We start from the raw sequence: 13,952 nt of genomic DNA, 5'->3' as shown, positions 1-13,952 counted from the left end.
TCTAATTGCAGCTGCAGCTGCCGGCTTACGCCACAACCACAGCAACGCCAGATCCGAGCCATGTCTTCGACCTACGCCACAGCTCCCAGCAACACCAGATCCTTAACCCACTGAGCAGGACCAGGGATCGAACCCACATCCTCACGGATACTAGTTTGGGTTCATTACTGTTAAGCCACAACAGAAGCTCCGACATTATTAATGTTTATTTCTTTAATTATTACTGGGGCTACACACTCAACACACCAGATACTAACTTTTCTTTTTCTGTGTATTGTGGATCCATGTACTTGGCCAGTTCTCTTATCCTATCTTTTGTCCTTTTACTATTAGTGTGTGTGGCTTGGGTGGGACGCTGCCCTCCTGAACTCAGGAAAGGTGGAGACAGAGCTGTGGCTTGGGGGTCCCTGGGCATGAACTCTGTTTTCTCCTTCCTGATGCAATGAGCCCGCGCTGAGGCTGACTTCCATTCAAAACCTAGGAAGGCCCTGTGTTTATAAACATTCCCTTCCGAGGAAAAGCATGTTTGGCTGAATTCTTCCAGATGTGTGCTTCTAGCCACAGCATGAAAGGGCAGTGGTATAGCCGCAATGCAGCTGGGATTTGGTCCGTTGTCTCATCTCTGGGCTGACTTTAGTTGCATGGAGAAGGTCAGCAGCCACTGTGTCGGCTGGCAGGACAACAAGGGCCACATCATGATTTTGACCCACAACGACTCTGAGGAAACACCTAGTTGCCATGTTTATATTATTGACCAAAAGGAGAATTTGAGTGTGCGTGCACACATGTGTTTGTGCGTAATTCTCCCACCAATCTGTAAACGACCTGAAACCCAGCAACTGTGAAGGAGGAAATTAAAAGTAGACTTTCGTCTGTCCCAGGTATGGCAAATATGTCCCCTGTTTAATGTTTTTAACCTTTTTGCTGTTGTTTGAGTTTAGTTTTATGTACACCTTTGTTTTCACTATATAGAAAATTTAACTTTTATACTCTGAAATTTATCAGTCTTTTCTATTATGGCTTTCTTGGCATCATGTTTAGAAAGTTCTTCCCCATTCCAAGTTTATGCAAAAATTCATCTATATATTCTTCTTGAACTTTCATGGTTTTAAATTTTGAGTCATCTTGTAGCAATGGATTCTTTTAGTATAATAAATCATTACTCAAAAAAAAAAAAAAGGACAGAAATCATTACTCATCCAGCTCTATTTTTAAAACTATTAAATAATGCAATAACCTCACTGGTTTAATAGACAATATCACATAACTTTTTAGACACATGAATATACATAGATTCTCTTTTTGTCCTTTAGTCTCACATCAGACTCATTTAAATTATAGTAGCTCTAGGATAAATTTTATTAATGTAGACATAAAATAATATTTTCAAGCATATAAACGTCACTTCAAGTATATAAACAACTGTGGTATCATTGAAGTGATTTTTACAGTGCTTATTACTGAACCAGGCATCACAGAATACTGTCTCTAATTAGATTTTTAGCTATATACAACAAAACTACAAATAAGGAAGTGAATGTTGCAATGATTCTCAAACTCTGTTATAATCAGAATCACCTAGTGAGCTTGTTAAGCAGACAAATGCCCACGTCCCACCTTCCAGGAATCTGAGTCAGGAGGCAGAAGATGGGCCTTACTCTCAAACATTCCCAAAGTCATTATCATACACAGTAAAGTTCGAGGACCATTAGAATAATACTTCCTAGGGTAATATTTCTAATTCCAAATAACGTTCAACATAGAACAGTTAGTTCCAATAAAGGCCTGCCTTTCAAATGAATCAACAAAAGGCCTCAGGAAAAACTAAAACCACAACCAAATAATTTAGCAAGGATAAATCATTTTAAACAAGTTTCTGTACAGAATAAGCAATGAACCATAGGCAGCACAACATGTTCACTTTAAAATAGGAAACATTTAAAAGAAACAAGAGCAAAATGAAAGTGATAAATAAAAAGAAAACCTAAAGGGAAATCCCTCCAGAGAAAGTACAATGTACACACACAAAAATCCCTAAAGGCATATGTTATGCAGGCTGAAGAGCTAAGGGACAAACTTAAGCAATTACTCCTCAATACACTGCCACATAAAGAGAAAAAGAATACACTGGAAGACTTTGTATGGTAAACTTTGCCGTAAAGGAAATTAACCAATAAATTCAAAGGGAAATCCTGGATCTATTTCAAGCCTGTGCTTAGTCCTTGGTCACCCTACTGGTATATGACATTGCCCTCACGCCTAGGGTATTTTCTCTTCACTTCTTTCTTCCTCTGAGTGCAAAATAAAATTCTACTTTTTCTCACAAAACCCTCCCCTGTATCCCTATAAAAGGATGGGATGTGCTCCTCCAATTCTGGGCCAAACCCAGAGCAGAGACAGGAAGAAAGTAGTTGCCTAAAGCATCCACTCTGGGAGTTCTCTTGGCCACAGCAGGTTAAGGACCCAGCGTTGTCACCATAGCAGCTGGGATCACTGCTGTGGTATGGGTTTGACCCCTGGCCCAGCACATGATGCAGGCATGGCCAAAAAAAAAAAAAAAAAAAAAAAAAAGAATCTACTCCAGAACCACTCCCTAGCCCAGACATGGCAAATGACTAAAGCAGAGGTGTGGAAGGACTTCTACGGACCAGCAACCACGCATTAAAGACTACCAGAGTTCTCTAGTTCTTTCTGCCAGGACTTCCTGCCTAAGAAGAGAAAGCCAGGAGGAAAAAAATGTGCAGAAGACAAAGCCTGAGAGTCAAAGAGCTCCAGTTCCACTGAGACGGTCACCACCATGCATGAGTTCCACAGGTTTCAAAATCAATTCCATTTTATTTCCTTCTTTTCTAAGCTTTTTGGTCAAAATTCTGTTCCTGTTCAATTTAGGGTCATACAAGTAAAGATACAGAGATACTGATACAGTATTTTTACTGAATGATCAAAGTTTTGTATTTACATGTTTATCAAAATTATACTTCAAACAGAGAAAATATTTCCAGACAATTTAAAGATCATGTTTATTGTTTTCATATTAAAAGTATTACATGGTCATTATGGAAAATATGGAAAATATAAAGAAGAAAATAAAAATCATTCCTATACTAATACCCAGATACAGCAACTATTAACACCGTCCATTCTTTTTCTAACAAAACAGTTTTAAAAGATCCTACCTAGGATTTCAAGGAGTTTAAAGAGACTAGAGATGCTTCTCTTCAATATTATATTTGAAGTCCTAAACAATAAGATTTCTTTTAAAGTAATTGAAATGAGGAGAGAAAAACTGTATTAGCAGATGGTGATTATTTTATTTACTTAGAAAATCTAAGAGAAGCCATGGATAAGGTATTAAAACATAAAGAGTATTTAATTAGCAGATGAAAACTATTATATATAGAATGGACAAACAGCAAGGTCTCACTCTATACCAGAGGGAACTATATTCAATATTCTGTAATAAACCATAATGGAGAAGAATACGAAGAAGAATATATATAATGAAATCACTCTGCTGTACGGCAGAAATTAACACAACATTGTAAATCAACTATACTTCAATAAAATACATATTTTAAAAGAGAATATTTAGCCAAATTGCTAGATCAAATCAAACTTAAAAAATCAATGTATTCCTACTCACCGTAAATAACCATAGAAAATAAAAGAGAAAAACGATTTTACCTAGAAATACCTCTCTGCAGAAAAGAGTTAACATAGCAGGCCTGGGCCTGCTACTCTTAGAAAGGCCCACCTGCAAGCTTGGCCCCTGGCTGGCATCTTAGAGTCGGCTAGTGCCCTATATTGCCCTTCCCCAAATGATGAGTGTGGCTCACTACCCCTAAGCTGTACAACAGTGTGGGGCATAAACGTGCTGTGCATAAACACCTGCTTTACTTCTTGGTCTGGGATTCTGGTGCGTGAGAGGCAGATGGTGCCTATCTGACCAGCCCCAGTAATGGATACCAGAAATTTAGTGAGCTCCCTGATAGACAGGGCTTCACACATGTTGCCACAACTTCCTGGAAGAATTAAAAGTGCCCTGTGTGGTCCCGCTGCAGTGGAGGACTCTTGAAAGCTTAGGCCTGGTTTCTCAGAACTTTACCCCATGTGCCTTCTCCCCTTACTGATCTTGCTTTGTATCCTTTGGCTGTAAGTTGTCGCTCTGAGGACAATTGTGTGCTGAGGCCTGAGACCTGATAAATCATCAAATCTCAAGGTGGTTTGGGGGACTCTCAGCAAAACATTTATGCAGATCATTACAAAATCCTTGATGAAGGACCAAAAAAAAAAAACAAAACAAAAAAAAAACAAACAAAAAAAACACCTAAGCAAGTGATCTAGAGTGAGAAGAAAGGCAGCCCCAGCCCCATCATTCATATATTCAATGCAATTCCAATCCCTGTGTCTACAGGGTTTTTTTTTGTTTGTTTGTTTGCTTGCTTGTTTTAATATGGAAGAGTAAAGGGCCAAGAATAACCAAGTGTGAAGAACAGATGGTTTACGTGCCTGACCCAATATCAAGAATTATTATAGGGAGTTTCCATTATGGCTCAGTGGGTTAAGAATCCAACTATTATCCATGAGGATGCAGGTTCGATCCCTGGCCTTGTTCAGTGGGTTAAAGGATCCAGCATTGCCACGAGCTGTGGTGTAGGTAGCAGACATGGCTCGGCTTGGATCTGATGTTGCTGTGGCTTTAGGGTAGGCCGGCAGCTGCAGCTCTGATTTGACCCCTAACCTAGGAACCTCCATGTGCCAAGGGTGCAGCCTTAAAAAGAAAATTAGTATTATTATTATTATAAAGCTACAGTAATTAGGCAGCCAGGAGACCATTTCAAGAGGATTTTCATGGAATTTGACAACATGACTCTAAAATTTCTAATAAGCCAAAGTCCAAAATAGTCAAGACATTCCTAATGAAGATGAACAAAGTGGCTTACCAAATTACAAGTACTATAAAGCGACAGTAATTAAGTTGGTATAACACCGGTATAAGAATAGACAAACAGAACAGAATAGAAAACCCAAAACATATCTAACGTGTTTAGAAAAATATCTGATAGTTGACATTACACACCTTGAAAAAAGGATCAGTAAAATGTGCCAGGACAACTAGCTATTTATGGGGAAACTAAAAAATCCCTGCCTCATACCATCCTCTATACTCTTCTATAGGTTTGAAATAACTTAACGAAAAAACTTGGTTTGACTAATACGTACACTAAAATCTCTTATTCTGTTGGTAAAACATAGGCCGATGATAATAATTTTATAAATTGTCATCCTTTCTAGGACCTGAAAGGACTATGAGCTTACCTTAAGTAGCATATAACCTCAATCTTACATCAACTTGTTGAAAGATGTGAATCTTACCTCATAGATCCTGGCAATTCCACACAGTAGGGTTACTTCTCCTGGAAACTTATCTAAGCCTTGTTTGAAAAGATTTAAAGCAGTCACAGGTTGATCCAATGAGATGTAAACCTAAAACCAAGGCATATTTCAATAAAAAGTACTGGTTCTTGAAATAGCAAGAGCATTTGTTATGATGTTTATAATTATTGTTTGGTAACCAATTATCTCCTAGATATGACAGTAAAAAAAAATTTCAAAAATGCTTAGGGTTAATTTCCAATAGTGATGTCATGAGTGTGTGTACATATATAGATAGATAGATAGATAGATAGATAGATAGATTGTTTGTTTGTTTGTTTGTCTTTTTGCCTTTTCTAGGGCTGCTTCCTGCAGCAGATGGAGGTTCCCAGGCTAGGGGTCTAATCGGAGCTACAGCCGCCGGCCTATACCACGGCCATAGCAACGCAGGATCTGAGCCACATCTGTGACCTACACCACAGCTCACAGCCAGATCCTTAACCCACTGAGCAAGGCCAGGGACTGAACCCGCAATCTCATGGTTCCTAGTCGGATTCGTTAACCACCGTGCCATGACGGAAACTCCTGATATTTTACTTCCACATGCTGTATATTAAGTATTCATTCATTGTACCTTCAGCAAACACTTCTGACAGACTTACTACTGTCAGAGACTGGGCGGTAACTAGAAAAGAAAGGACCAAGGGAAAAATCTTTTTAGTATGGAATAGACATGGGTATATCTAGAGTCTGGCACTAAGGAACAATTATGAGGCCAATGTCGAAGATGCTGGAGAAAGAAGGGATGACCCATAAAAGAAGGTCTGAGGAGGGCTGCAGGGGAGAGCCCCTGAAGAGGGTGGTTTGGGAGAAGGATCTTTGGAAATAGACGGGAAACAGATTTGTAAGGTACAGGGTCAGGGAGTTGAGAGGGTTGATTGTTTTAACTTGACAGTTTCTGCTTCATCTGCAATTACACTAGCATAAGTAAACCATATACTTATTAGTAACTTCTAAAATAGAGAATTATAGTTTTATGTATAGAAACATAAGATTATGACTTTTTTTCTTCATGATCTTGAATCCTCTATTTCTTCCTAAACATTTGCATTATGCTTTGAAGAGACCTAGATGGATACACAGAAAACTGCTTACAGGCTTTATGGCTAAGTATGAGATTAGAGGGAATGGTATGGATGAAAACATTTCAATTTTTATCTTATATGCTTCTGAAATTCTTTTTAAAATATATGAAATAATATAATTCCACATACTAAGTAATATAAAATATTTAATAATTTGTTAAATTAACAACTTAAAATTTTAAGAAATAATACTCCTTAAAATCTGCTTGGTCTCTATTACTTAGCAATTAATTCCTTCACATATTAAAGAAAATAAGTAAACTGTACCTCTATACAGTCATCTAGGCAACAATGGATTTAAACAAATCACTTCAGAAAAAAAGAGCCAAACCATGCACTTAATAATAGTTAAAATTAAACATGCATTTTTAACCACATGACAAGTGATTATCATTTATAAGAAGATGACAGTCATATACTGTGACCTGAGTTACAATTTCAAGCTGTCAGAATAGTTTACTGTGATATTTAAAAACCTCTTTAAGAACTTTACATATAATGTACAGAAGATACTGAGATACCAGATAGTTTCAAACCTTTTTGAAAAACCACTATAAACATACTAAGATTAGCACAGTAGATTTATGTAACAGAACTTCACTTTGTTTCTTTTTAGTCTGCTAATTTTAATCCCATATTTAGAAAGTAGTAGTACTTCCTTCTATATCTCATCTTCATTTCAACCTTCTTTACCACACTTTCTAATTTAAAAAATTCTTGAAGATACAGCAAAGTGATGTCTTAACCACCACTTCGTCAAAAATTTTTTTTTTTTTAAAGCAGTCTTGGTGAGGGTCAAGAAGTAACTTTATTCCAATGCCAAAAATTCTAGGTGGCCCTTCACTTCTGTTGGGGATGTGGGTGTCACGACAGGGCAGTTAAGTTGGCTCTGGAATCAGAAAGTCCTGGCTTTGAACACTGGTTCTTAATAGCCAAGTGAGCCTGAAAATCTTTCTTATCCTCTTTGAGTCTCCTTTTCCTTAAGAGTACAAAGAAAATGTTAGAATCTGTCTTACAGTGTTGATATGAGGGTTAAATTAAATTGCATATGGTACACTAAATTGCATAATTAAATTGCATATGGTATTTTGCAATACCTTACAGAAGGTGCTCAATAAAGGGGAAATATTGTTTTTGTTGTAAAGAACAGAGCCAAGAAATGAAAGACCTACATAAAAACAATCCTTGTTCTGTAGGTGGGAGACAAGTGTGTTGCAGAACAGAGGGCCTCTCTGGGGGATTGTTACCCATGGGTAACAAGTTAAGTCTTAACTTGTCAGAGTCCTAAAGAAATTGGCAACTCTCCCTATGCCCTAGTCAGAATTTAAACATTTACCCAGAGAAGACAAAATCCACTCAAATTAAGCATACTTACTTTTGCCAAGTAGAGAAATGTATCTACCATTTCCTGTTGCTTCAGGGCTGATTTAAATTGTTTTTCTGCTTCACGATACATTCCTAACCTAAGAACGGCCATTCAGAAAATTAAACATTCAACTTAAAAATGAACACTACAGCATTTATTCATACCCTGAGGATATGAATTAAAGACAAATTACATTTTTAAGAGTAAACATGTACCAAGAAGGTAATGTCCTATACACACTTATCAACGTATTAACACACATATTAATATAATATGTGTTTTCCTAAACCAAGGAAAACAATTTCTGTTCCCATATTCACTGCCCATCTAATGCTTAAATGCTGTGTGGAGTCTGTGTGAAACCTAGTCACAGCATGAGTAAGAGCCAAGTCACAGCAGTCCAGCCCCCAAAAGAACTTCGATAAGCTGGACATTATGTCAACGTGACCTCAATAAATGCTTAGAGCCTCCATTTTATTGGAAGAACTAAAAAGGACACTTCTTTGAAAACATCTTCTGCTTTGAGATAAAAGCCCATTTTTTAAAAATTGAAATTAACTGACATACAACATTATATGAGTTTCGGGTGTACAATATAATGGTTGGATATTTGCGTATACTGCACAATGATCACCACAATAACGAATTAACATCCATCACCATACATAGTCACAGAATTTTTTTTCTGGTGATGGCAACTTTTAAGGTTTACTTTCTCAGCAACTTTTAAACATATAATATAGTAACTATAGTAGCCACGCTGTATGTTACATTTCCATGCTTTGTTTATCTTATAACTGTATGTTTGTAGTTTTTGACTCTTTTCACCCTTTTTGCCCACCCCTAATCCTCCACCTCTGGCAACCACCAATCTGTTCTCTTTATCTATGAGCTTTGTTTTATATATACATTTTTTAGATTCCTCATATAAGTGAGATTATATGTTGTCTTTCTCTAAAAACTTATTTCACTTAGCACAATGTTTTCAAAGTCCATCCATGCCACTGCAAATGTCCAGATATCATCCTTTTTAATGGCTGAATAATATTCCATTGTATATATCTTTATCCACTTATCTATTGATGGATACTTAGGATGTTTCCTTATCTTGGCTACTGTAAATAATGCAGCAATGAATATGGTAGTGCAGATATCTTCTCTTCAAGTCAGTGTTTTCATTTTCTTCAGATAAATACAGAGAACTAGAATTGCTGGTGCATGTGGTAGTTCTATTTTTAATTTTTTGAGGAACCTCCATACTATTTTTCATAGTGGCTGCGCCAATTTATATTCCTACCAAGAGTACACCCCTTTTTTCCAAGTTCTCACCAAATACTAGTTATTTCTCATCTTTTTGATAATAGCCATTCTAATAGATATAAGGTGATATCTCTGTGGCTTTTGATTTGCATATCCCTCATGATTAGTGATGTCCAACATCTTTTTATATTGGCCATCTGTATGCCTTCTTTAGAAAAATGTCTATTCAGATCCTTGGATTATTTGGGTTTTTTTACTACTGAATTTCATGAGTTCTTTATGTATGTTGGACGTTAACCCCTTTTGGATATATGATTTGCAAATATTTTCTTACATTCAGTAGGCTGCCTCTTCATTTTGTTTATGGTTTCCTTTACTGTACATAAGATTTTAGTTTGAAGAAGTCTCACTTTTTGCTGTTGTTGTTGTTTATTGCCTTTGCTTTTGGTGTCAAATCCAAAACTCATCATCAAGACCAATGCTTTCTTCCAGGTGTTTTATGGTTTCTGGTCTTATAGTCAATCTTTAATCAATATTGAGTTAATTTTTGTGTATGATATAAGAGAGTGGTCCATCATTCTCATGCATGTGGCTATTCTAATTTCCCATCACAATTTATTGAAGAAACCATTCTTTCCTCTTTGTACAATCCTGACTTCTTTTGTAAATTAATTGACCATATATGCATGAGTTTATTTTTGGGCTCTCTATTCTATTCCATTGGGCTCTCTATGTCTGTTTGCATGCCAATACCATACTGTTTTTATCCCTATAGCTTTGTAATACAGTTTGAAATCAGGGACTGTGATATCTCTAACTTTATTCTTCTTTCTCAAGAATGCTTTGGTTCTTCAGGATCTGTTGTGATTCCATACAAATGTTAGGATTGTTCTACTGTGAAAAATGCCATTGGTATTTTGACAGGGATTTCACTGAATCTGGAGATTGCTTCCCATAGCATGAGTGTTTTAACAATAATAATTCTTCTAATCCATGAATGTGGAATGTGTTTCAATTTACTTATGACTTCATCAGTTTCTCCAATCACTATGTTATAATTTTTGATGTACAGGCCTTTCAACTCCTTGGTTAAATTTATTCCAAGATATTTTATTCTTTCAGAGGGTCACTTTTTCTCATCTGGACATAGGGATAATAACAGCAACTACCTCCAAAGTATTGAAAGATTTAAGTGAGATAATGTAATGTGTAGACAAGCTATCTCTTAACTGTAAAGCACTTTACAGATGTGAGACATCAGTAGAAATAAAGTCTAGAGAGCCAAGAGGAGTGGAGTGAGATCCACAGATTTGATTCTAATCCCAAGTCTGCTACTAACTAGCTCCTGATGCAAATCACATGCTTTCTTTGGCCTCAGCTTCGTCATCTGAAAAGAAATGTTGGACCTGATGGTCCCAAAGTTTCCCTTTCCCAGCTTGTAAAGTTTTATTATCCCAAAGGTATCAGTTCTTAGTGCCATCATGTGATTGCTAACTAAACATTTTCTCAAGTAAATGAAAGACACAGTTTTCATTCCTTCATGAGGAAATCTGTCCGCCAAAAGGGTCACCAGATTTGCGATTCTGAAATATGTTGCCTTGGCTTAGCCTTTTACAAATAATCAAAATTTTACCTGTAGTAACATTTTCCAATCTGCACTTTCCACCACCAGTCCTTGTACTGAGAATGCTCTGTGGAAAGGGCAGCCAAATCCAAAGCCTTTGAAAACAATTCATTTTAGATTAGGATTTTCTTTTCTAACAATAAACAGAAAGAATAAATAATGAAATAAACCATATAATTAGCATCAATCAAAACATGCATTAGAAATCACACAGAAACGCAAGTTGCTCGTGTCTCCAGATGGCCCTACCAATTTTCCCTAAATAATCAGTTCCAGACCAGAGGGTTGACAGCAGATGAGAAGTAGACACTGATCAAAAGGAAGCAGATGTACAGTCTATTTGAACGCAGTTTCAATACACAAGGTACAAAACTGTACATTAAAAAATCTGTACATTTTCACCCTCTCCACACCAAAATGCCTCCAAACTCAGTCAAGCCTTTGCCGTGTAAGGCAGGCCCAAAAGCCAGCCCCACTTTAAAGACGGATGTGGAGAAAAAGAGAAAGATCAAGGATGCAGAGAGAACTTGGTTTGAAATCAGGATCCTGAAGAAGAATGAAAGAAGCTGGGCCACTTGGGTAACTGGATCTTTAACAACCGTTGTTCCATTATTCTGTCATCACCTTGCATTTCAGTAATTCTAAAGGTCAAACTTGCCTTTGCCAGCCGACTGAAAAGGATCTTAATTGCTTTCATATTTTACATGTGTTTATCCCTTTCTCTCTAATTTTTTCTGGCTTGTTCATTCTAGTGATTATTTAAGATCAGGCAAGAGATATCTAATTAGGAATGAGGATTCTATACCAAAAACAGTGGAAACCATTTGGGCAAAGAGGAAAGCAAATTTATCTTCATACAAATTTAAAGCTCTCAGAAATCTGAAGCTCATAAAGATCTGGTGAATAAAAACTCAGCTTATTAAATTGAAAAAGCAGTCTTTTCAAAATACTTACTATTCTTTCTCCTAAGGTTGAAAACCTTTTATTCTTTAGTCAGTGTTAATATAATCACAATATCCAACAGCTCAGTTAAAGTAACTCTTAAATTTTTCAGTTGTTATCTCAGAATGCATCCCATATTACTGTCCATTTCTTAATATTAACTCTTTTCTGAAATGAATGCCAGAAGAGTTCCTGGAATCTCCTACTGCAAAATTAATAACTTTCCTGTGCTCCCCATCTTTCCTCACTCCAGGGGAGACCTCTAAATATGCAAACTATTTATAAAGGGATGCTGTCACCATGCTGAGGTTCTAATGGACTTGAAAAATCAACATCTCTACTTGAAAGCTATGGAAATTAAAAACAAGCCACATACTACATTCATATGCTGATTTTTCTTTTCCTTTTCCCCAAGCCAGAGGTAAAAGTGGAAGCAAAAAATGAATAAAAAAGAATAATTTCAATTACCATTATCTCTGGAAATGCCAGAAAGCCAGCCATATTTCAATCAGCTCAGCTCAGGAATATATTATAAATATCTGAATATATTAATTTTAACTTAATCTTTTAAAAGATCAGCAAATAGATCATACTCACTTTCATGTTTAATATAATAGACCTATTTTTCAGAAAAATATGTCATTTGACAATATTTTTTACATATTCTAATTTTCCAAGATTAGATTCAGTGCTTATTACAGGCTGCTGCTTTCAGGTACTGTTCCTCTGTAGGACCCATATATTTATGCTAAACCAATTAGGAAAATGAATATGAACTACTCATGTAGTAAAAAACAGTAAGAAAAAAATTACATACTTGAAGACTAGGGCTGCACTAGACATAACCATTTGTGACAATTTCAAATGGACCCTAAACTCCCTGAGGATAAGCACCCACTTCTTACACAACTCTTTTGTTCAGGAATGTTGCTGTGCTCTTAAGAGGCCCTCAAGAATTAGGGAGTTGCCATCATGGCTCAGCGGTAACAAAACTGATTAGTATCCTTGAGGACGCGGGTTCAGTCCCTGGCCTCCTCAGTGGGTTAAGGATCTGGCGTTGCTGTGAGCTGTGGTGTAGGTTGCAGATGTGGCTGGGATCCTGCATTGCTGTGGCTGTGGAGTAGGCCAGCAGTTGCAGTTCTGATTCAGCCCCTACCCGGGGAACTTCCATATGCTATGGGTTGGCCCTAAAAAAGCAAAAAAACAAACAAACAAAAAAAAATTATTTGCTGACTAAACTAATTCTATTCTTTACCTCTGATTTATGTTGAAAATACCTTAAGAACCATGGAGTCCCCACCATGGCTCAGGGGAAACGAAACTGACTAGCATCCATGAGGATGCAGGTTTGATCCCTGGCCTCACTCAGTGGGTTAAGGATCCAGCATTGCCATAAGCTGTGATGTAGGTCGCAGATGCAGCTCGGATCCTGCATTACTGTGGCTGTGGTATAAGCTGACAACTACAGCTCCAGTTCAACACCTAGCCTGGGGAATCTCCATATGCTGAAGTTACCGCCTTAAAAAGATTAAAAAAAAAAAAATTAAAGACCAAACAAAACGGTCATAGTAATAAGATTCATAATTTAAAGCTATTAACATTTAAAAATTTTAATGAAGTGACAGATGATCCATATTTCTTTAAAGTCTTTACTAGTTTTTTAAAATAAATAACTATACACTTTAAAGATATTTGAATAATTTAATTAATCCAATATCTACATATTAATAAAGACCTAGAATATCATAAATAAAAGGCATAAGTTCATAAAAGTCCATAAGAACAGGGAACCCTCGCAGATCTAAACAACATAATGTTTGTGTCCAACTGAGTGTCCCAGTGACTTTCCTAAGTAATAGTGCTCCAGGAGTTCCCATCATGGCTCAGTGGTTAATGAATCCGACTAGGAACCATGAGGTTGCGGCTTCGATCCCCGGCCTTCCTCAGTGGGTTAAGGATCAGACGTTGCTGTGAGCTGTGGTGTAGGTTGCAGACGCGGCTCAGATCCCGTGTTGCTATGGCTCTGGTGTAGGCCGGGGAACCTCCATATGCCGAGGGAGCGGCCCAAGAATTGGCAAAAAAAAAATAGTGCTCCAAATACTGAAGTTCAAAAAAACAGTCATCCGATTACTATTACTAGAGTTGAGACAATTTCAGCATGATAAAATTAAAGAGCATATGGAAATAAAGATTCCAGAATCTCCAACCCAATGCACATCAGTTTTGTCACTACTGCCAA

At 36.9% G+C, this 13,952-nt stretch overlaps 1 protein-coding gene across 2 annotated transcripts in view; it reads right to left on the bottom strand.

Annotated features, from left to right (window-relative positions):
• Positions 1-13,952, bottom strand: part of TTC8 (tetratricopeptide repeat domain 8) — a 52,229-nt gene that overhangs the window by 13,709 nt on the left and 24,568 nt on the right. For both annotated transcript variants that reach the window (XM_001927081.7, XM_005666374.4), the window contains exons 7-9: positions 10,781-10,866; positions 7,897-7,984; positions 5,377-5,487 (exon numbers count right to left, since the gene is read on the bottom strand). In XM_001927081.7, coding sequence (XP_001927116.2) covers positions 5,377-5,487; positions 7,897-7,984; positions 10,781-10,866 — 285 coding nt within the window. The remainder of the gene's footprint in view (positions 1-5,376; positions 5,488-7,896; positions 7,985-10,780; positions 10,867-13,952) is intronic.

The sequence above is a fragment of the Sus scrofa genome, chromosome 7 (assembly GCF_054392235.1).
Source record: "Sus scrofa isolate SSC_HxYL_T2T_F1_AM1 chromosome 7, Sscrofa_HxYL_maternal_Yorkshire_Landrace_v2.0, whole genome shotgun sequence".
Lineage (NCBI taxonomy): Eukaryota > Metazoa > Chordata > Mammalia > Artiodactyla > Suidae > Sus > Sus scrofa.
This window is presented reverse-complemented; position numbering and strand designations above follow the sequence as displayed.